The sequence below is a fragment of the Sander vitreus genome, chromosome 5, assembly GCF_031162955.1.
Source record: "Sander vitreus isolate 19-12246 chromosome 5, sanVit1, whole genome shotgun sequence".
Lineage (NCBI taxonomy): Eukaryota > Metazoa > Chordata > Actinopteri > Perciformes > Percidae > Sander > Sander vitreus.
The window spans coordinates 14,551,835-14,574,589 of NC_135859.1; the positions used below are offsets into that span (position 1 = coordinate 14,551,835).

Sequence of the window (22,755 nt, forward strand, 5' to 3'; positions counted from 1 at the left end):
TGCATGCATTCATGCAGAGTTTATCCCTTTCTCTTGTGCACACACATTTACACTTACACTGGGCTTGCTGCTTATACCGCACCCATCCCACAATATTGTAAACATTTTCATTTTTCAACTGGAGGAAAATTCCACATACAGTATATTCAGTATTCTTTGTCTGCGTGTTACATGAATTCTTTAAAAGCAATATAATTTTTATATTGTGTTAAATGCAATTTTTTTAATTCCTGCAATATTACATTAAATAAAAGTTTTTTTCTATATATACGGTATATCTTTTTTTTTTTTTACAGTTTATATGGTAATAAATAACAAATAATGATTAACCCTTGTGTTGTCTTCCCGTCAACCTTGAAAAAAAAAACATTTTTTCGACATTTTTGACACTGTTTTAAATTGTTAAATTTTTCTTCTACACATTTTCAGTGCTTATTTCTACGTCCCATATTTTCTGATATAAAACAAAAATTGAAAACGGGTCCATATGACCCGAAGTCAACACAAAGAGTTAATAATAATAAATCCAACATGCATCACTTTGGCAGCTTAGAGGTCATAGAAAACCTTGACTGTGTCCATATGTACTCCTTGTTTTTATTGTGTATGCATACTCTGTTTGTAATTCATCAGACACCTAATGGCAGCATACTGTTAATTTGTTAGATCGACTGGTTCACAATTCATGCACAACACTATAGTCTGCCATTGTAAGCCTGGATTTAAAAAGGACCGAAAGAAAAAGTGGGGACCCAGTGAGATGTAATGAATGTATACACTTAGCACGCACCTATCGGAGCTGGTTGGCCAATCTAACACAGAATCAAACAGCATGAGGCATGTTTATCTTTTCATATGGGTGTTGCTGGGCTTGTCGCCCGCCCACGGGTGGACAGGCCCACCGGGAACAGTCCTGCTATTCCAGATGGCACTCTGCACCTGACTACAAACCTTTTGAATTTACACATTGATATCAAATGTCTTTGTCTTTGGAAGAGATTTCACCTTACATTATTCCCAGCCTTTATATAATTACCTCTTCCTTCATATCATATTTTGAGATAAGAAAATAGCATAAATAAATGTGGTTTGCTGTCATTATTGCTGTTGTTGCATCACCATTTCCAGTCGCAGTAAAATATGTCTTGTGTTAATGTAGCTGATACATCAAGGGATACAGCACTCAACATATGGCTAACCTTAATGTTGAAAACAAAGAGAATGGACTGGATGCATTATCATGGACAGTATTGAAAAGCACAAACAAACCTACTAGACACAGCATAACAGCTTATTCTTTCTTTTGCACTGCAGTATGTGCTTTTATTCCCTTCTTTTTTTTATTGTTAATGTGGCTGAGGCTATAACTTAGAGCTATAACTTTAAGCTTAAATTCTTTTTTTTTAAAACATGACAATCAGTTTTGTCATAGTTATAATACTATGTGCAACTCTGAAACATTAAACATCTGTAACAGTGTTTAAATCTCTGTGGTGTCCCCAAAGCTTAGTTTGAGTCTTTTGTCAGTTTGTGCAAATTAATCTTATCCAAGTATATCAGAAGGGATACAAAAAATAATCCTCTATGCATTATATCATTTACATTAACCCATTTAGCATCCACTCATATCCCTAGTGTGCTTGTAAGCACTGATATTCTTGATGCAGCAAGCCCTTCAGCCACTGTATAGTCAGTGTATTACCCTGCTCCAGCTGAACCCATGAAGAGAGTTGTCACATGTTTCAGCAAGTGCCTGTGACGAGAGCTCCCTCCTTTGAAGCTCTCTCTTTAACTGTGTCTCCATTAGAGAGCAGAGGATGGCTAACATGTAAACAGCCGTGTCGGGAAGACGCTAAAGAGCCTAGTGGGGGAGTGTGCTCTGGAGCACTACCTACACTGTGATCCCTGGAGGACTCTGAGCAACTCACAGCGGGAGAAATCGATCTGATGGGGCCTTCAGCCTTAGCTGTGGCGTGCTAACAGGATTGGCCACAGGGCTGACACTAGCATGTTTTAGCACGGGCGGTAGGAGGGTGTGTGGTGAGGGAGGGGGAGCAACGGGAACGGTGGGGTTGGATCTCTCCCGCCGAGCCTTGTGTTCCGCTGCTAGGCTACGTCACAGTTGCAGGAACGTGGGTGGGTTGTTGAGTCTGGGGGGAGGCAGGAGCGAAGCAGACTTCCTGTTGAGATGGCACAATGATGAGGAGGAGGTCAGGAACAAGATGAAGGGCTGGATTTAGGGGTGTAAATGAAATCTAGGTTCCCCCTGCACAGAGGAACAATAAGGCCTTAAACATGACACTGATATGTGGCATATTTAATTTAAAATTTGCAAGAAGTTCTTGTCTTTAGAAGTATACAAACTGCATGTATCTCTCTCCCTCTGTTGCTGCTGTGCCTGAAGGTGTAGTGGGAGGAGAGGCAGAGGTAGGGGAGCGGAGCTCAGAGTGTGGGCGGCTGGCATAGAGGCCTGCTACATTAGCAATAAAGCTCTATGTAATTAGCATGTCTTTGGTTGATAATTAGCGTTGTTGAGAGAGCGGCACTGAGAGCGTTGTACAGCCTCTCTAGCTACAGCATGTTTACAAGCGGCTGGAGGGCTTTTTTCTGTCTCTCCCTCACTCTTTTTCTTTCCTTTTGTATCCAGTTTTTCATTGAACATATTTAATCTCTAAGATTTGTTGCATTAGGTTGAATGGAATGGATGGGTCAATGGCTGGGTATGTATGTGAAAGACTGAAATAGGGGTGTTGAAAGATAGATAGAGCGAGAGAGAGAGAGAGAGAGAGAGAGAGAGAGAGAGAGGAGAAGAGATGAGATGGTAAAAGAAGGTCTTGATGACTCACTTGAAAACAGTTTCAGCTGGGAATGATACTTCCACAAATATCTGTGAAAGCAAAAGACAAGTAACCAAAGCTAACCTCTCAGAGGTAAATCAAATCAAATCAAGCAATGCTAATCAAAATGGCTTATTATTGTCACATTCACAACGCATGACACCCAGAAACCCATAATAATCACATAAAAACAATGGCAATCTGAAAAAAACTAAGGACATGTTTTTTTTTATTCTTCATTTAATCCCAGACCACACGTATTGTCACGCAGGTTACAGTGGTATCTAAACACGCAGACACTCCCCCCATGAGACTTTAATGAAATATGTCCTACACAGTTTTATCAGCTGTTACATAAACAAGTGGGGAGGTCCACTTAATTAATACTAATTGTTCAAAGAGACATGTAAGCTCTTCTAGGCTCTCGTAGTTGATGAAAGCAAACACAGAGGCAGAGCCTCCCATCATTGGATGTCCAAGCGATCCAAATGTGTCGTCCTGGCAGGTCTACAGTACACTCCGAGTCTGGCTCCAGATAAAACAGTCAAACACGCAGATAGATTTCCTATACTCGCTGTCTGCCAGGCCGGTTTCCTGGACATGCGAACGGCGTTAGAGGAGAAATGGGAAGCCGTGTTGGGAAATGACAAGAGAATAGATCCATCTCTCCTTTTCCTCTCTTTTTTATTCCTGCTCAAGAACAATCACGTTCAGCTCTTATTGCTGATATATTATGCCAGAATGGGGGTTGTTAATTGCAAAAGCCCATGAAAGAGTCCTTTCTTTCCCCTCCCGATGTTTTCAAATCAATCCCAAACCTAAGCGGCGCTGGCTGGTTCTTGCTGTGATTGAGCGGCCCCAAATCCAAAACACACTTGGGCCGTGCCAAATCCCTGTTCCACAATGTGTTTGTTCTCCCCTCTGTTGAAACAAAGAACACAGGTTTGTGAAACAACTAAAGGGTTAGCGAGTGAGCTATATCCCTTTAATGCCTGGATATACCTAAGTGAAAGGAGTCAGGGATGCTATACTATTTGTGTGTACTGTATGTGCATATGCAGTATGAGCTATTGTGCTTGTATGCACACAGAAAAAGGTTGGCCTGTAAGTGTGTGCTCGCTCTGCATGCGTGTATGCGTGTACATACATGGTGACAATTGGCTCGAACCCTGCAGAGCTGACGGCATTGCGATGACCTCAGCCAGCACAGCACACCGTTGGCTCAAGTATCACATGGAATGGCACATGCCTCTTAGTACTGAGCTGACCTGCTTGCCTACCTGCCAGAGGAAAGGCTGTTGGCCAATCCCATTTCCAGCAGATTAACCTAATCTGAAAGTTCAGCTCACCCTGTAATCCTAAACAGCAGCAGCAGGGACCTGCCTTACCACCTATCCTTAACTAATTTCTCTCCCTTCTTTTCTCCTTTTCTCTCCCTCTGTCCTCACCTAGGAACTATTGAATGAGAGGGGGAAGGGGAGGGACAGAGGGATAGATGAGTGCGAGAAGAGAAGGAGGGAGGGAAAGAGGGATGGAGGGAGGAAGGCTGGTAATTATTTCCAAAGGTCATTCTGTTAATGACTACCCGCTTGGCTAATGAGATTCAGCAAAGCTCCCTCACCATGTTTCACCCTGCATATGTTTCACCCGTGTGCCGAGATGTGTGAGAAGCACAGGTGTGATTTCAGCCCAGTGACAGTCCACTGGAGGGAGGGGAAAGTTAGAGGGGGGGGGGGATGGAAATGAAGAAACTTAAAGCAAAAGTAAATTAAGCCGGTATGTCTTGGAGATGGCAAAAAGAAAACGAGTAATGTAGCTTTATCCACACCAGTTCACTGCCTGTCTTGTTTCAATTGGCAAACAAAAGATGATTTCCCACACACTCTATGTACTAATTTGGCAGATTTCACTGTGATTTACCTCAAAAATCTCCTTCTTTATTAATTCAAACATCTTTTTCTCTGCTTTCTCATAATATTCTCGCAAGTCAACAGGACATGTGATCTCCCTCTCTGAAGTGCCAGTGTGCTCATGTTCTGCCTCGCTCTTGTGAAAATATTTTCCAGCATGTGTGCTATTCTATGTGCTTGTTTGGTTTCTAAACAGCATGGAGAAAATTAGCCTTAAGGAGTTTTCTGTGTTGATCAGCCCACTGAATGACTTCTTCTCATGGCTCTCAAATACTGAATAATTACTCTGGCTTGAATGCCTTCACTAATTTATCCTGTACGACTTTGACATGTCTCGGCATCCAAGAGAAATAAGGGAGTCATATCATATCTCCTGTCTTACAGTTGTCCACAGTAATTTTGTGTGGAGTCGTTTTGAGGTTGTTAGGATAGGGTACACTCGGTGCAACATGGGGTGAAGGGAAGGGGTTTGGTTGTCACAGAGATCACAGTACCTTGGTGTTTGCTAGTGACGAGAGATAGGCAACACGGCTTGTTTTTCCTGGGGGGCTGAGGATTAAGGTCTGAAGCTGCTTTGACTGACTAAGAAAATTAAGTTTGTGACATTGGAAAGCTAACAGTATCACAGTTTGTTAAAACAAAGACTCTGATGACAGTTTGTCACATTCCACAGCACATCTTTAAAAAACAAAAAACAATGCTACTTGGTATATAGCAGAGATCGTCAACAGGGGGTCCTCCTAGTTACAGGGGGGCCACCAAACTATTAAAATGTCTTAACATGAATCCACTATATTATCAACACATATAAATCAGCCTTTTTGTGAAAAAAAAAAAAAACATTGATAGGCTTGCTGGCGTATAGGTAAGGTAGTGACTAAGGTAGCCATCCACAGATCCATACAGTTAATCTGAAAGATTCACTGTGCTACATGTATTATTAACATTAAAACCTGATTTATAAAATCATGCCACCAATTATTATTTGAATAGCTTATTATTCTATGCATTAAAAAGGTATGTATGAAGGCTTTAGGCCGCACTACACATTATTGTAGGCCCAGTTTAATATGCAACTTAATTTTATAAAATATATGTAGGATGGGGTCCCTGCTCCGTCTCTCTGCAAGTTAAGGGGTCCTTTGCTTAAAAAACATTGAAGACCCCTGGTACATAGGGTTGAGAATTTCATGTTGAAAAGTCAAACTGTCAAGAACTTTTCATACCTCTACCTTCAGTTCATACTTTATATTCAGTGTTAACAACAATGGTAAAGTTGGCTCTGGAAGTTTCACATAGTTACAAACAAGCTCTAAGGTTAGTGAAAAAATAAACAAGCTACCATATTATATACTGTATATGTGAAAAAACATGTATCCAGTGTTCATAGTGTGGTGAATTCCACAAACAGAGGCGTGCCTTTGTCCTCCTCCTTTTCCCGTCTATACCCGTCTCTGTCCTCTTCAGTTTGGACTTGAAGCTTTCAGATTAACAATTGTTTGTTCTAATGCATAGAAAAGGGCGGTGAGACAAAAAGCACAAGTCAAAACAATTTTTATCCACATTAAGTCACTCCATTTCCTTCACACTTCTACATAAAAACTAGTTTGTTTGATGGTCAAAATAAAGCACCACCCCCAAAACAACTACCACTATTGCTCGCTTTTATTTGATGTACGTTTTTTTTCTAATAATTGCTTCAAAAAGTGGTAGTGGTCTAAAAATACTGTGTGGTGAAGCTAAAAATAGTTGCCTAGTTGGCGGTCCTTGCTTTGAGAGGGTAGAAGAATAGGCATGGAATCTCTCTCTCTCTCTCTCTCTCTCTCTCTCTCTCTCTCTCTCTCACTCCCCTCCTTGTGTTTGAAACAGGGTGGGTGGGGGTTGTTTTTGAAACAGAGGAGTGAGTAAGCGAAGTGTCAGAGAATTCATTCAGCCTCCATCTCTCTTACTGAGGACCGACCATGAAGAGTTGCCCTCGGCGACCACATGCATAAGACCATTGATCTGAGACCATAAACATCTGATCCCTTGGATAAAGAAGTCTATTATTCAATTCACTTGTTTTTATACCCCCCCCACACACACACACACACACACACACACACACACACACACACACACACACACACACACACACACACACACACACTTTAACAAACAGAGGGCTCCTGTCTGGTTGTTTTCTGAAACTGTTTTGTTACCGAGAATATACTTTTCTGGAAAGTTGTATTATCCATGTCAATAGAATTAAGTTTTAATCAGACAGTCTGTCTATGATACCAGTGACAAACCCTAAGAGGTGTCACCCTCACACAAACAAGTTATTTTCCTCACACAGCTGAACACTGTCTGCTCTAAGGTTTAGCCTGGCACACTAGAACACATCTGTCTGTGGCGCCAGCCTCAGACATAAAGAGAGCAAGTCTACTGAGTTCCTATTTTATAGACTATATGCCTCTTCCACTTCTTAAGAGTGGCTAAGAGCAAGATGACAGATAATGTATATGATCTACAGGCTCAGCATTTTGTTCCACATCAGACGCCCGCTGCCCAGAAAAGCAGAACCTCAGACGAGAAACTAAGTAGCACTTGGAGCTCTGTCAGAGGTGTTTTTTAAGGTCAATATACTGAAGCGGAAGTCTGAGGTACTCACACAACAACAACAAGAAGGTTTTAAAAATAGACTGTTTGAAATGTGCCAATATGTGGTCCCTGTGGTGTGGAGCGGTGAAAAAGGCAGGCCACTTCTGAGGCCACGCTGCCAAAAGGCAAGGCTTTTTCCACTACGCAGCCCAAAACAATTCACGCCAGCCATTAAGATGAAATGATGCCTTGTTCTTTGAAACTATTTGTGGAAAATTCAGAATAATGAAGATCTATTTTTGTAGATGGCATTCCCTACCCTGCCCGGAGCTTCCCTCCTGGCCCTGGCCTCAGCCCCTCCCCTGCCACGATTGCTGCTTTGGACAGGGTGTGGAAACTCAAGGTCCCAGTATAGAGGTCAACCGGCTGGTCATTGTTACTCAAGGCCTCCCTCAGGCTCCCTTTCCCTGCTGTGGCACCACGCGATAAGAGACAGAGTGACAAAAGACGATAAGTGACGATTGGTAGGAGGACAAAGAAGGAATAGAGAGTGGCTGGCGGGGGACTTGAAGTTTTACCCCTTGCCATGCAAAGAAAACTGGAGTCATTTTGCTGAGGCTGTTACACTTCTTATCTGATAATAACTTAAGTATGTAATTGAAAGCTTTATTGATAATGTCACAGTGCAGTCACAGCTGGAAAATGGCATTACTGTATATAAAGCAAGTATGAGAGTGTTTTCCACATACAATTTATCCTTGGCGAATTGATTTTAATGTTGAATCAGAAGAACATATAGACACATTCTCATTTCTCTCATTTGAATAGAGACAAATTATGCAACTGGAGCGTAGACAGGATGAAAGAGGGGAAGGTTAAGGGTGCAGACATAAGTGCCCTCTTTATCCAGTTTCACTGAGCTGGCATTGTGTCTCATAATGTCTATCTGGGTAATTATACAGTGTAGTGACTAGTGTGAATGACCACTTTGTTCCCAGGGCCGGGATGCTGCTGTAGCAAACAGTGTTGGATTCTGACATGTGCTTAGTGTTTGTCTATTCCATATGGGAAACACTGCACCATCTGGTATTGTGCTGTGTACTGGCTAGCTAAGACTGTCTGTCTGTGAGTGCGCTCTCGTCTGCAGCAGGTTTACTTAATAGTGATTTTAACACATGCACCATCACATTTCCACAGTTTGGAGAAATGTGGAGGAACCTTTTTGTGCACAGTTCCCGTTCTGTCTCTCTCACTTACTCTTAATACTTTTCTAAATTTTTTTGCTCTACTTCTCACTCTCTTTTTCAATGTTTAGTCAGTCTAGTAATCCCTAGACAGCTAGTAATTACATACACAGTTAGCCAGTGTTATTATTGAACACACGACCACTTTGCCAGAGATGATGGATCCCAGGCGCCAGCCTTTGATTCCTGATTATAGTGCAGTAGGGCACCAGGAGTAAGGGGCTTCAAAGCCACCAAAATCACTGAAAAGTCATTGATGCATTATGTTTTTCAAACGTCGCCTCAACCAGTGCATTGGGATGCACAGATGATGACTGAAAAAAAACAGGCAGGGACAGGCTGTGATTTGGGGGTCCTATTCCTCAGATTGGTAACCTACAAAAGCAACCCCCCCAATGCTCACACAAATACAAATACACACACTCACACACACCATGTAGCCATCATCCATGGGCATGCCCCTCGACATGGTCCTGGCATGTTCAAACCACGCTTCATGAAACTGTGGCCTTCTTGCCTTTGGTCTGCCATCTGCTTTCAATAAGCTAAGCCAGCCTGATCCCTCTGATGTTCCCTCCACTCTGAAATGCAGAGAGAAAGAAAGAGTGAGCGAGAGAGACAGAGAGAGTGAGGGGGAGAGACCAAAACGAGAGCAAGTAAGAGTGAGCCAGACAGACAGAAAAAGAAATAGAAATAAGGAGAATGAGAGCACATCTCAAACATACTATTACCCCAGCTCTGCCGGCAGCAAGGCCACCCTGAGTGTGCTTATTGTGCAGTGGTGCTGAGGGCTCTTAATCAACCGCGGGTCCACGACCACCCCCATCTTGTTATTTGTGATGGGAAGGGACAACGTTTTTCCCCACTGCCTCACCTCTACTGACACTGAGCCACATTGGCCTTTACCAATCTGCTCTGACGAAATTGAGTTTGTCAATTGTTAAAAGCGAGGGAGCTCCCTGTTGTCTTGCGGCATCCCAAACGTTTCCTCTTTTTGTCACCTTTTTCCCCTAAAACAGTCATGATCTACATCTTACAACACATCCCCATACCTAAACGACATTAAAGGACTTTTTCCAAAAACTCCCAAAACAACACATTCAACAGTTTTATTATTGGTGGTTAAGTCATGTGAGCTTAATCATGTGACCATTCTATTTAACATATAGGGCACAGTTTTAAACGCTAGTTAAGTTTAGGCAACAAAAATACTTTCAGGAATTGGCTTAAAATGAATCGCGGATGTCGTGGCTTTACAGACTAAGGTCCGTAAAACTAATGGGTAAAACTTTTAATTTAAAAGTGACAGTTGACTTTTGTTTGAAACCCAGTCTCCTGAGTGGAAGTCCTGTTTGTTTGATCCATCCTGCCTCCGTACACGTAATTTGGTGCTGTTATACTCATTTTCTCTCGCGATAACTTAATACAGCCACGAGAGGTTGATGCCTAACAAGAAACATAATTGTCAGTCATTAATGAGCTGCTTGCATGATCGACCCATATGGTTGTTTTCTGGGTGAGGATAGGCTAAAGTCTTGTGTTTGTAAGTTAGTGTAAAGACCAGTCAAAGACGACTTTGGTACATTTTGCGTTTAAAAAAATAAATATTTAATTCTTGTAGCCCCTAGCTTTAGATGACATTTAAAGATTATTCAGGAGCCCTTTTAAATTCCATTGCTGTTTACTTTTGGGTCATAAACCAGTTACTGAAAAGACTTTAGTGCACACTGTAGGTGTACTCTGTGGTCACACTCAACCTACACACATTCTGAAGGCAGGTCTGTATAATTTGCATACTGTCATGTCTTCAAGGAGTGTCTCTGATAGTCTGAGTAAATCAATCTGTTCTCCACCAAATGTTAACATTGTGACGAACAGTGGCTGAGGCCCTGCCAGGCAAAGCTGTTTATTCCAGTATCATTTTACATTATATTCTAGCAGCACAGCAAACATGATTAATCATAAGTGGCACAGTTATGATGCTTTTATATTGTGCTCGTCTGTCAGTGACTTGTTTTTCATCGACTTATGAAATATACTGAAAAACCATAAATTGCTGAATTTATTGGCGAAAACCCTTTGTGCTCTGGTACAATACTATCTTCTTTCATAAGTCTTGGTTTTGCTTACACTAGTATGTGTATTCTGAAGACCATACAGTGTTGGCAAAGATATAAAAGACCTATTATGAACTGGCTGTTTTTGTAGAGGGTTTTTCACTGATGCTGTCAGCCATTGGGTTGAAGACATTGAGAAACATTCACTGGCCTGGCTGTCGCCAATAGCAATAAACACAATATTGAATGTGTCGTACCCTTCGGCCACTGCCAAGATAACTGCAGAAGGGAATGGTCAGCAATGAGGCTCTTTCCAAACACAACCCAACAACTAGCCTGAGTATATTACAAATAAATATGTACTCATCAAGCCAACAATGTTTTGACTCAGCTTCTGTTGAGACATGGTAATATTGCAGAAAATGAGGGGAAGAGGACAGAGGTAGGGAGACAAAGACAGACAGCAGACTGAGACAGAAAGATGGAGGCAGAAAGATGGATAGAGGGATAGAGAGGGTGAGCAGGGTGGCAGAATGCCGAGCAGACGGATCCTGGTATGGCAGGAGCTCTGGGCAGGCGTCAGCTGTCCCTAGCAGACCCCCTGGGGCCACCCACAATTCACACCCAAATACCCTCCACAGTTTTTTTTTCAAGAGCTACATGAAGTTATTACCCACACCCTAAACTATTAAATGAGTACACGGCTGGACCTTTTCCTGCAATTAAAACATCAGAGAACTCAAATCTTTGACAGATGTACTAACACCAAGCAATATACAATATGATTCAGTTCCCTTGTATCTCATGCCTGCTTCACTCAGCCTCTGATTATTTCAATGTAGCCCAGGTCGCCTTACTTGCCTTGCTCACTCTAGCCCACTAGCCCACCTTAGCTACATTTTAGCACAGCTGAGGGTGCAGAGCTAAAGGGTCCAGATGAGACGGGTGTCTAAATATGTAGGACACTGTGTCTATGCTGCTGTGCCTGCTTCACACAGGCCCTGTGACAAGTCGAGTCATGAGGGAGCATCATGAAGAAGGAGTTTAATTAGGAGCAAGCCTCCAAAGGGGCCACAGAGAAAGACACAGAGCCAAGCAAGCATACACAGCTTTTTTGCAGTCTTTCCTTTCTGTAATATGTTTTCTCCTTCTTCTTCTTTTCTCACATTTTCTCTACTCCCTCTCTGTAACATACCCGATGACTACTCATATTGTAGTAGTTTGTAGTTTTGTAGCTTTTTCTCTTTCTCTTTTTCTTTCTCTTTCTCTTCCCTTCCCTTTCGCCATCAACCTTTCTCTTTTATGAATTGGTTTCTCACGTCATAGTATGCCCACATTTTAAACTGTAGCAGGAATACAGGACATTGTGTTTGGTACTTTTTTTTCTTTCAAAATAAACTGACTGTCTGATAAACACTACAAAAAGAAATAAAATGATTAATTCATTAACAATGGAAAAATACCTTAGTATACAGAGGCAATACAATTGCTATAAACAATAAATATTAAATATAGCTGTTTGAAATGTTTTCCTTTTATGCCAGCAGTCATTTTGTAAGAATAAAATAATGAGCGTTTCTTTATAAAAACTGAAAATCCAAGTTACTGAGAAATGAAAATGAGAATGATAATTTGGGTAAATATTTTGTGAATTCTTGGCACAAGTGAACTGCACCAAAGTGTTTTTGTTTAATCCTCATCCTAGTAGTATATTCCCCAAAGACTCTATTTTCATGCCAGCTCTTCATACCTATACTCCTGTGTCTTTCAATATAAGGGTAGCGGCTCCTTTTCCAATGATCATTATTCTCTCCATTATTTTGAAATGTATGTCTTTGAAGTGTCTTATATAGTGATGATGTCACTGAATAAGAGACTCAAAGCCTTGTTTGGAGCAGTTGATGACTCTGTGGCGCAGAGCCATGAAACACATAACAAATCCAGGGTACATATTAAGCAATGAGCTATTCGAGAAGGGGAAAATATATAGGATGATGAGAGTAGGGCGTTAGGGTGGTGAGGTTGAGAGCGCAAGAGTGAGATGCCCTTCTATGGCTATATGAGCACCCCAACGGATCTGATTGGTTGTTGGGTTGTGTGTCAGCCTTTGGCAACAGGTGTGATGTCTTTAAACAGGTGGGAATAACTGGGATGAGTGGCATACCGCCCTTGTACTGCACCCTCAATGTGCTGAGCCCCAGTGGAAAGCTAAGCCTAGGCCACATGCTTTAAAGTCATATAACACTCATACCCTGGCACCCTGCACCCAATCAACACCCAACGCAACCACTGCCCAACCCCCCCCCTGCCAGACCACCAGCTCAGTTGCCCCATATGGGTGTCACGTTTACCCCAGCACTCTTGCTCCTCTTCCAGCAATGCACCACTGCTATTCTTCCTAGAATGGAATTGAATCTCTCATGCACTCTGTGCTGGCGCCGGTAGGTGGTGGAAATCTGTGCAAGTAGGAAGAAAAGTTGTTTTTCTTGCATGCATTCTCATGTGAACAGAAAAAGGCCAGTGGTTCAGCTCTTGTCAGTTCGATATGATGCATCACCGAGGCCAGAATCAAACTACACAAAAGAAATAGCCAAAGTTTTACATCTCACGCCTTTGCCAAAAAAGACAGTATGCTAAACCTTTGCAACCCCTTTGTTCTTTTGACTCATCCACCTCTGATAGAGCAGGAGTGCTTGATTCACTGTGGGTCTGTTAGAAGTCAGATCTCCTGCATCGCCTTGTTGGTGTGATTTCCTGAAGACTGTCAAAGATGTGAGAGACGCTTTCAAATTCAGAATTCCAGATTTCCACTCTGGGGGCCAAGTGGGGATTCAGAGAGAGAAGAGGAGAGCCAACAAATGTTGACACGCTTACAGTAGCTGCCTCGCCACGAGACGCCTCAGGAATCAAACAGTTATCACACAAACAAAAGAAGCCCTCTAAGTTCACTAAAACCACACTCAAAACAGGCCTTTGTTGTGCTGACATGAGAGATGACTGGATTGTTATTTGTTTTCTAAGCAGGCAGATCGCTCCCTGTCACTTCTGTTGCTGGTTGTGATGGAGTAGCTAGCACTCGTATTACTTCCGTTAGTGAGTACTGACGGAGACAAAAAAAAAAACGAGAGGAAGAAGTTCACTGAGATTAACTTATCTTAGCATCTATCTTCCTCCTTGCTCCTGCTCAGTCTTTCTTTCTTTTTTCTCGCTAACACCCACTCTCACACACCCACACATGCACACACAAACACAGATTCGTTCCCCTCTTTTCCCTCCCACACAAACACACACACGCACCAGTAGACACATACACACACTCCAACATATACACAGAGAGAGAGAGAGAGAGACACACACACACACACACACACACACACACACACACACACACACTTGATCAGCATCAAATACAGGGTGTGCTAAAGTAAATTTAATTACGTCTGTCTGATATGGAGCTTCAGATGAAAGTAGGAGAGCGCAGTGTGAAGCAACGACTGCACAGACAGGAGCAGGCCCGTGATATTCCTCCTGTAGACTAATCTCCCTTTATTAAAGCCAGGAGGAGAGAGAGAAGGGGGGAGAGTGAAAGCGCGATGGGGAGGAGGGGGGGTGCCTTTGATGAGATCTCTGTCAGCTACTGTACTTTTCTTCTCTTCCGCTCTATCTTTGTCTCTCACTTTACGAGGCAAATGAACACAGCACCTATCGGTACATGCCTACTTGCTCAAGCAAACATACCCTCGTGCTATCACAAACAATAATGTGCTCTGAAACTTATCCCTGTTGTTATGGTTGTCAACGATATCTAAACAAGGACAGACGCAGCTCTCTCTCTCTCTCTCTCTCTCTCTCTCTCTCTCTCTCCCTCTTACACTCTCTTTGTCTGTGTCTCTCATCCACTCGGAGGGAGTGGTGAGCAAGTGGAGAGTGTGCTTCTCTGCCTGTCTGCTGTTTTCTGGCCACTCTAATGGGGGCAGGTGGCCATCAGGTGGCCAAAACAGAAACTGCCACATTTAATAGCACAAATACCAAAGTTATGGACTCAAGAAACTCAACTATATTTTAATTTGATTTCATGACACACTGATGATTATGGTTGTAAAATGTGTTTTACTTTTATGACTTTTTCCCTTTCCTGTGTAATTATGAGGTTTCAGAGTCCCATGATTTGTCACTTGGTCAAGAGTTTGATCACTTGTTACGTCTCGTTATTGAATGTGATTAAATCCTTTGTGCCATCTTGAATGTTTAGCTGCATGTTTTTCTTTTTATGTTCACAAAGCGGCCAGTGTATCCTCGTGTCACCCCGTGTTGATGGAGGTTAGAATGGAGCCTGCCAAAAATGGCAAATTTATTTATTTTCTAGAACAATTTCTCAGAAAGAGACCCAACAAATCTCAGTACTTTGCAAAATCGATTCATTTGAAATGAATCAAGATATACTTATGTTAAATAAATCTTTAAATGGTTTCCCAAACTTCCTCTAATTGGTCTTTTGTCGTGATTCATTCCAAAGGGTACCTCCTCACAGGTCATCACCATTGTCCCTCTGTGGGTCACTGTTCCCTAACCCAAAGCCCTTCAACTATGTTGTGCAACTACTCTGTTTGCAGACATTGAGAAAGAAGGGCCTAAACGGCTGTGACAGCCCAGACCCTGATGCAGACGACTCGGTCGGCCACAGCCCCGAGTCCGAGGACAAGTACAGGAAAATAAACGAGGACATTGATCTGATGATCAGCAGACAGAGACTGTGTGTAAGTACCTCTTGTTAAACCCTGAACCTTCCTCTCATCTTTCTTTCCTCTCTTTCCCTTCTCCCCCCCCCATGCTTTCTGTCGCTTCGTCCTTGTCTCCTCGTTTTTGTCATCATCTGTCCCTACCGCCCATCTCTCCGTCCCTTCATCTGTGTCTCCCTCCGTCCGTCTCTGTGGTTGTGTGGGACCTGGCAGGCATTAAGCAGGAAGGAGAACAAAGGCGGCGAAAGTCCGGAACTCGAGTCGACTCTCATCCTCACCCCACGCACTGAGGAGAAATACAAACAGATTAACGAGGAGTTTGATCACATGATTAAAACTCATAAGATACCTGTAAGTACTGGGTTGACGCTACGCAGCATCCTCAGCAGGCTAACAAAATGCTGACTGGCCAGTAACTTTTGAGCTAACCCAGCTAACCACCATTGTTTGCCACTAGACTAAATAGACAAAGTGAGAGTGAGAGTAAGACTAGAGTGAAATGACATTGTACACTTACAGAGGAAAAAATGACAGTTCTTTGATTTTGCTTGATTACAGTTGAGGAACAGTCCTCTAATTTGACATAACTGTAACCATAACTAGCAGGCATTTTTACAATAGTAATTGCAGACTTTCTCTCCTGACAAATTTTAACCTTACGGGGTTCCCTCCTTGAACCCGTTACCCATAATGCCTTGCTGGGCTCTCGGGGGAGGTGTGGTCTGCATGTGCTTTTCCTTTTCCTGCACCAAAACACAGCGCTCAGTCACCCGCAACAACAAGGACAGGCACTGTGGCAATGAAACAGCAGTATACATTCAAAATCTCTTAAGCATATCTCTCTACCTCACAAAACTCAATTATTTTTCCTCCTTACTGAAATAAATTGTAGGCAAAGTCTTCAGTAGCCTAACAGATTATTTGTTAACAGATGTGTCAAGACATGTGAGCTGCTGGATTTGTATTATATTGTGTTAATTTTACAAACAAATGTAATCTATAGCCAGCTGCCAGAAACCGCAAAATAAAGGCTGCTCTCTATGTAAACTGAGCCTGCCTTTCATTCAGAAAGCAGCATATTGGAATGGTTAGTGCTCTAGTCTTACAGAGAAAGAGATAATTCCATGGTAGATCATTTAGAGAAGAACAGTGGTGTCTAAGCCGCGTGGAGCAGGGGGAGATGTGGTTAGAAGCAAGGCAGGGGTTGGTTAGCTGGGATGCCGTGGCGGTGTAGGGTGGGTTTGGGATCGGAGCTGGGTGGGGATGGGGGTGGAACAGCAGAGGTGGTGGTGTTGGGGGGGGGGCTCTGCACACAACAAGTGGCAGTTCAGTGTGTGGTCAGGGTGGCTGCCAAGCACTGGGCCTGTGGATTGCAGAGGACTGTTGAGGGGACTGTGGGGAGAGGCGGAGGAGGCAGATGAGTGAAAACAGGAAGGATGGCACCAGTTAAAGGACAGCTTTCAGACGGGGCCCTTACACCCAGGGAAGGGGTGCGTGTACACACAAATGTGCGCATAGAGACAGCTCCCCCACTCTTAGAAAACACCGTATAGGGAAGTTTTGAGGTATAAGAGCTCCAACAAGGAATCTGAGATGGAAGAAATTACTAAAAGTCTTCAAAAAATAAAAGAGAACCAGAGACAGCCCCTCACTGGTAATAAAAGAAAGCTTCTGTAGCTTTTGTCTGTGTAAAGTTGCAGTAAAAGCAAAAGGTTCAGAGGCCTGCAATGAAATAATATTTGGCCTGCAAAAAGAACATTAGCTAAAGGGAGAAAATTGAAGAAGACGAAGCGGTGCAAAAGCACATATCCCACTTCCACGTAAGCCAGGCCGATCATCCCCCTGATGCTCTCCCTCAATGGCTCTGAGACACATGGCAGTAATTTAGGGCCCTATTTTCTACTTCCTAAAGCTAACATGCAGGATCAACCACTTCCAGGGCACTCCCAAGGTTAAGCCCTTCTGCCAAGTGACACAATAAACATGACAAACTAGACGCCTGGGGCCGACAGACTACCTCTACCCATGTTCCTGATGAGACTGCTGATTGATCTGAGTCTACCCCTTAACACTTTGCATTAGCACCATGTGACAGACAAATACGTTATTCCTACTTGCATCTAGTTCTCCAGTCGTGAAGCTGCTTTTGCAAGAAATATTTCAGACTTTTTTGGTGAGGTGAAGACAGACTGAATTATCCATAGCTCTTTTCGAACAGTGGGATGCTATTGGCTTTCCTCCCAGTAAACCATAGCCTTCTTATTTCTTTAATGTAATAAACCAGGGATGTATTTTAGGGAATATAAATGCAGTGACAAAAACATAATGTTTTCTCAGGTCAACCTTTTGCCTTCACAGTAACAAATGTCACAAAGTGTAAAGGGCAAAACAAGAGTCCTTTACAGAAAGTAACCTAAACATTTGAGTGACAAAGTATTGCCAACCCATATATCATCTTGGAGGCAATTTGACTAACTGAGAGAAGTTTTCTAAGCACACACCCTTTAATTTCAGTGCTCCCCTCCACTGTCCATACTGTCTTGTATTTTTAGTTTTGTTCTAAGAAGTTGTTCACTGTAGCATTCATCTATGCATGGCTGTCTATTGTTAGTCGTCAATTTGTCCTTTTGAACTTGGCTGTCTGTCTTTTTTCTTTTGTGTTTGACTGCTTTGACTGTAGATAGTCAAACCATTTTAAATTCCTTTGTGTTCCTGGAGTGTTGAATTGTCACGTCTCTTTCTCTCTTTCTGTGTCCATTCCTTTACTCGAAGGCCTTCTTTCGTTTCTTTACTTACTGCAGTCGTTCTAAAACGTATCTTTAGTCTAATCAAACTTGTGTCTGTGTCTCTCTTTTTCCCTCTCTCCCTCTCTCAGCAGGCCGTGCCCCCATCGAACTATGACATGTCTGTGTCCATTCCTGTTAGCAACCAGAATAATCTCATTTACAGCCATCCCGGCGGTTCTCTAGGCAACCACAACCTGTTGCCACTGGCGCACCATGGCCTACAGAGAAACAGCATGTCTCCAGGAGTTACACACAGACCCCCCAGTGCAGGTAACACAGTTAGGGCCTCAATCGCACTCTTGCACCCAAGTACATGCTTTTATCCCATCTGTCTATCTTCTCAGCTCTGTGTGTACCCGTTTGTCATCCTAATAGACACACACATCAAATGCGTGATTTATTTTATGACAGCTACCCACAGTATTCCACCTAAAGGCAGTGAATTAATCTAAAGTCCCTCCCATATATATTCACATATTGCCTGCTCAGTATTTTGTTCAAAGTTGAAGATTTAATATCGGATCAAATCTCAGCCTTACGTTCACGTTGATTTAGTGTGAGGTTCTACACATGGGATGTCTGGCCCTATGTATAGGCTTTGAGTTGCTGGTGACATAAGCAAATCAGGTCTGTTGGTTTGTTATTGTTGTCCAAAGTCCTTTTTCTGTCCCTCTGGTCTGAAGGCTGCTGCCCACACCCTCACCCTGTCATTACAACTGGATGCTAGAAGTGCTAGCACAAACTAAATATGAGTTTTGGCGCTTGCAGTATCCACACCAAACCGCACACGTTCTGGACCCTCCCACTCTTCCACCTCACATGGCTTAAAAATAATAATGTGTCATTTTTCTTGGACGACAGCTTAATGTATCCACTCGCGGTGTCCAGTTGCTCAGAGTGTTACAGTTTGGGAAGCAGTATTACTTCTAGTATCAGTACACAAATGATGTACTGACACACAACACACACACAGTGGATTGGGAATAAATTGCTTTAGCTTCTGAAAGGCCAGCAAGGTAAGAGACTGGATGTTATGTGGGTGTCTATCCTCTAATGGTTTTCTCTCTTTTGCTCTCCTCTCTCTTTCATCTTTCAGGTGGCCTCATGGGTGCTGACCTCACCACTGGCGCAGGCACCAGTGCTGGTAGGAATTGCCTCCTCTTCTCACTCACAGTTGTCTGCTAACACACACACGCACAAACATGGCACCCACTCACCCACTCTGGGCCATAAAATGCATGACTAATAGTAACCCAAACCCAAGTGGAGATTTTGTCCATGATGTGTTGATGTTAGTGGTCGTGGAGTTCATCTGGGAATGTTTGCCTAGTGCTGGGGCTGTGACACATCCTGCCTGTGTTCAGCTATAAAACGGTGGAACAAGTGTGGGGAAACAGAAATAAAATCACACTAAATACTGAACCAGCAGATTGACTGACGGGCAGTCAGAAGAGATGGTGGACTTTTGTCTGTTTTCTCTGTATGATGAGCCATCTCTTTATTTATACTGCCTCTGGGATTTGAATAGAAATACAAAATGACAACACCCATAGTTCCCATTTAGAGCACACTCAAAGTCTTTACACAGTAACTGCTGTCATATGTGTGCAACCAAATTAATTCAATGTTTGGAGTGGCTCACCATGCCATAATGATCATGAATGGAGAGTAGAGCAGCCGAAGTTTGAGCAACATGGGTACGGAAGTGTTAGCTTCTGTGTCAATGGATTCGTCCCTGAGGACCTGTCAGGCCCAAGTTTATGGCAAAGAGACTCCATTTTAAAGGGTTACATTTTACGGCCAAGCCATACAGTGCAGAATGTAAAAATGGAGAGTGGCGGGGGGGGGGGTCAGAGGGGTACAGCTGGGCAGCTTTGTCTGGCCCCTAGGGCTCCATCACAAGGGGTCAATGCCTGGTTTCTCTGTCTGGTCACTCATCACACACACAACAGGACCATTTGTTGTGGCGTGCGTACCATCGACGGCGTGCTGCAGAGCATGCTTCAAATGTAGCCTTTGTGTCACCGCGCCGAAGGAACAGAGGCGCTCTGTGAGAGCTGTGCGTCGCTCAGCAGCAGCAGCGAAAAACACGACGTGGAGAGAGAGTCATGTGGGAGCTAAAAGATTCCATTCAAAGCTCTCTTAAATCTCATCTAGGGGAAGAGAGAAAGAGCATGGGGGGAACCCCAATGATGAATATCCACTGATGGTGGAAGCATGTGTGCAAAGGAGAAACAGTGGGGGAACACAGATGGAAGTGTTCTGTGAACTTGGTCAGCCATTTTAATGATGTTCCTCTAAGTGACTCAGTGTGAGGTGGCCCAGCCACTGTGGCACCACAAAGACTGTTTTAATGTTCCTATTCTCCTCACGGTGAGTTCTGATAAGCTGATTATACAAGTAGCTGTCTGGGCAGTCTGGCCCGTGTATGAGTGTCTTAAGTGTGGCCTAAGTGACATAGGAGGTGCTTTGTGTGTATGTCTGTGCATGTGTGTGTGGTTCAGACATGCACATAAACACAACACCTCCTTTGTGCCTCAGATGTCATAGTTCCACTGTCTGTAAAGAGAGAAAATGGCAGCTTTTAAGGCCCAATTCACATGGCACTAGCATTACCTGGGCTCCTCCTGAATTTTGGAAGGATTACAGAAGTCGTTTTTGTCTTAATCCCGTAAGAATATGCCGTGTCGCTAATCTGAATAATTCCACTGCTGATTAACTACAGTATTTTACCAATCACGATCTTCTGATATTATGAATTTAGTGTAAATTGTCATCACAGTAGAATGTCTCTCTCTTTTCACAGAAGATTACTATATTTTCACTTTCTGGGCTAAAAATGATGAAGAGCAGTGAAAATTAGATATTTAATAGCCTTTTTAATGGAAATTCAGTAGGCTCATGTAGCTATGGTGCCATGGAGTCATGATTTCCACCTTTGTGAGAATAGTCCATTTGAACAGGCTGCTTCACACAAAGTGACTTTTTTAAAATGTCATAGCCAAGGAGAGTTACTTTTTTTATATACTGTTCATAATAATTATAAAGTTGCAATGAGCACATTTTTTTAAGGAACAAGGCAAAGTACATTTTTGTTGTTAGTTGCCTAGCAACACTGTTGTCATGACTTAAACTACTTGAACTCCGAGCATATCGTGTACTTATATAGAAATAGATACAAACAGAAACTTGAGAGTTCCTTTTCATTGCAGCATTAGCATAAATATGCTCTATGTTTCAATCATATCTGGAGATAATCCTTGTGATTTGGCATGTCAATTTAATTGAAACACAGATTTTTTGTTTACCCTGTGCAGATACACCGCATGAAACCCAGACATGGGTGGTAAAGTCTAAATCACACAAGGTCACCCAGGTAATTCTAGTCCAGTGCAAATAGGGCATGTTACTGAAAGGCTGAGTCATCATGTCTCTTCTATGGAAATATTGTGTGTACGTGCATGCGTATGTTCGCTCATTTATATACAGTATGTGTTCAATCTGTCAACTTCTTTGCTGGCTAGGAGAGAGTGTGAGAATAGAGACAGAACGTGAGTGGAGGAGAAAAAAAGAGAGCTAATGAAGGGAGCTCCGGACCAAGGCCCCAGCTTGTAAAACCTCCCACCTTCATTTGTGCAATTATGTAGCTGTCATCTTTGCTCCGATCAGCACTCTGCCCACCAAACCACTGCGAGGATTTAACTCTTGTCACCTCTCAACTTGATCACCCACCAATTACTCCCTCAAATGAGATGTATACAAGGTACATCTTTAAGACATGTCTGGTCAAAATCACACTGAAATACAAGATAAAAAGCCTACATACAAGAACTGACAACAAGGCAGGTTCAGTCGATCAAACAATGTGTGTCTCAATCTTGGCAGCATCTCACACCAACGGTACAAGTTGTAAGCGTGAGCGTGACACCTTAGTTCAGTTGGAGAATTCTGAGTTTGAAAGCATTTGGCCAAACCGCAACGGAAGAGTGTGTGTGTGTTTGGGGAATAGAATGGAGCGCGCCTGTTAGACCACAACAGGACATCAGAAATTTGTACAGTAACGTACATGAGTTTAACCACACCTCTCCTTTGTGTGTGTGTGTGTGTGTGTGTGTGTGTGTGCGTGCGTGTGCGTGTGTGTGTGTGTGTGTGTGTGCGTGTGCGTGTGTGTGCGTGTGTGTGACAGAGAGAGAGAGAGAGAGAGAGAGAGAGAGAGAGAGAGAGAAAGAGAGCACACTCTAGGGGTGCGCTAAGTTGTAACCATGGCACCTATAGAGATAAATTGCAATCCTTCAGCTTTGTTCCAGCTGTCCCCTCCACACCTCACAAATAGCAAAAGGCTGTTTATCTGAATCTCAGATAAGATGTTGTTCTCTATGTGTGAGTTTTATACAGCAGTAAAACAGACTCCTGGACGGGCTGTGTTTAATTTTGGTACTTCCTGTAAACGGTTGACGCCAGCCTGCGACACAGCTCAACCGTGCAAAGCAGCATTAGAAGAGGAGAGTGGAAATGAACTCTGGATATCATGTCTTCAGCTGATATTATAGTCAAGCCAATGTGTCCCTATTGAATGCAATTGTCCTAAAATCAGGGTAA

The 22,755-nt window shown here is 42.9% G+C and overlaps 1 protein-coding gene across 4 annotated transcripts in view; it reads left to right on the forward strand.

Moving 5' to 3' along the window:
• The window catches only part of mef2cb (myocyte enhancer factor 2cb), a 64,253-nt gene that overhangs the window by 33,217 nt on the left and 8,281 nt on the right, over window positions 1-22,755 (forward strand). For 2 of the 4 annotated variants that reach the window (XM_078250515.1, XM_078250512.1), the window contains exons 4-6: window positions 15,245-15,388; window positions 18,246-18,426; window positions 19,253-19,300. In XM_078250515.1, coding sequence (XP_078106641.1) covers window positions 15,245-15,388; window positions 18,246-18,426; window positions 19,253-19,300 — 373 coding nt within the window. The remainder of the gene's footprint in view (window positions 1-15,244; window positions 15,389-18,245; window positions 18,427-19,252; window positions 19,301-22,755) is intronic. The other 2 variants (XM_078250513.1, XM_078250516.1) reach the window with 1 other exon arrangement.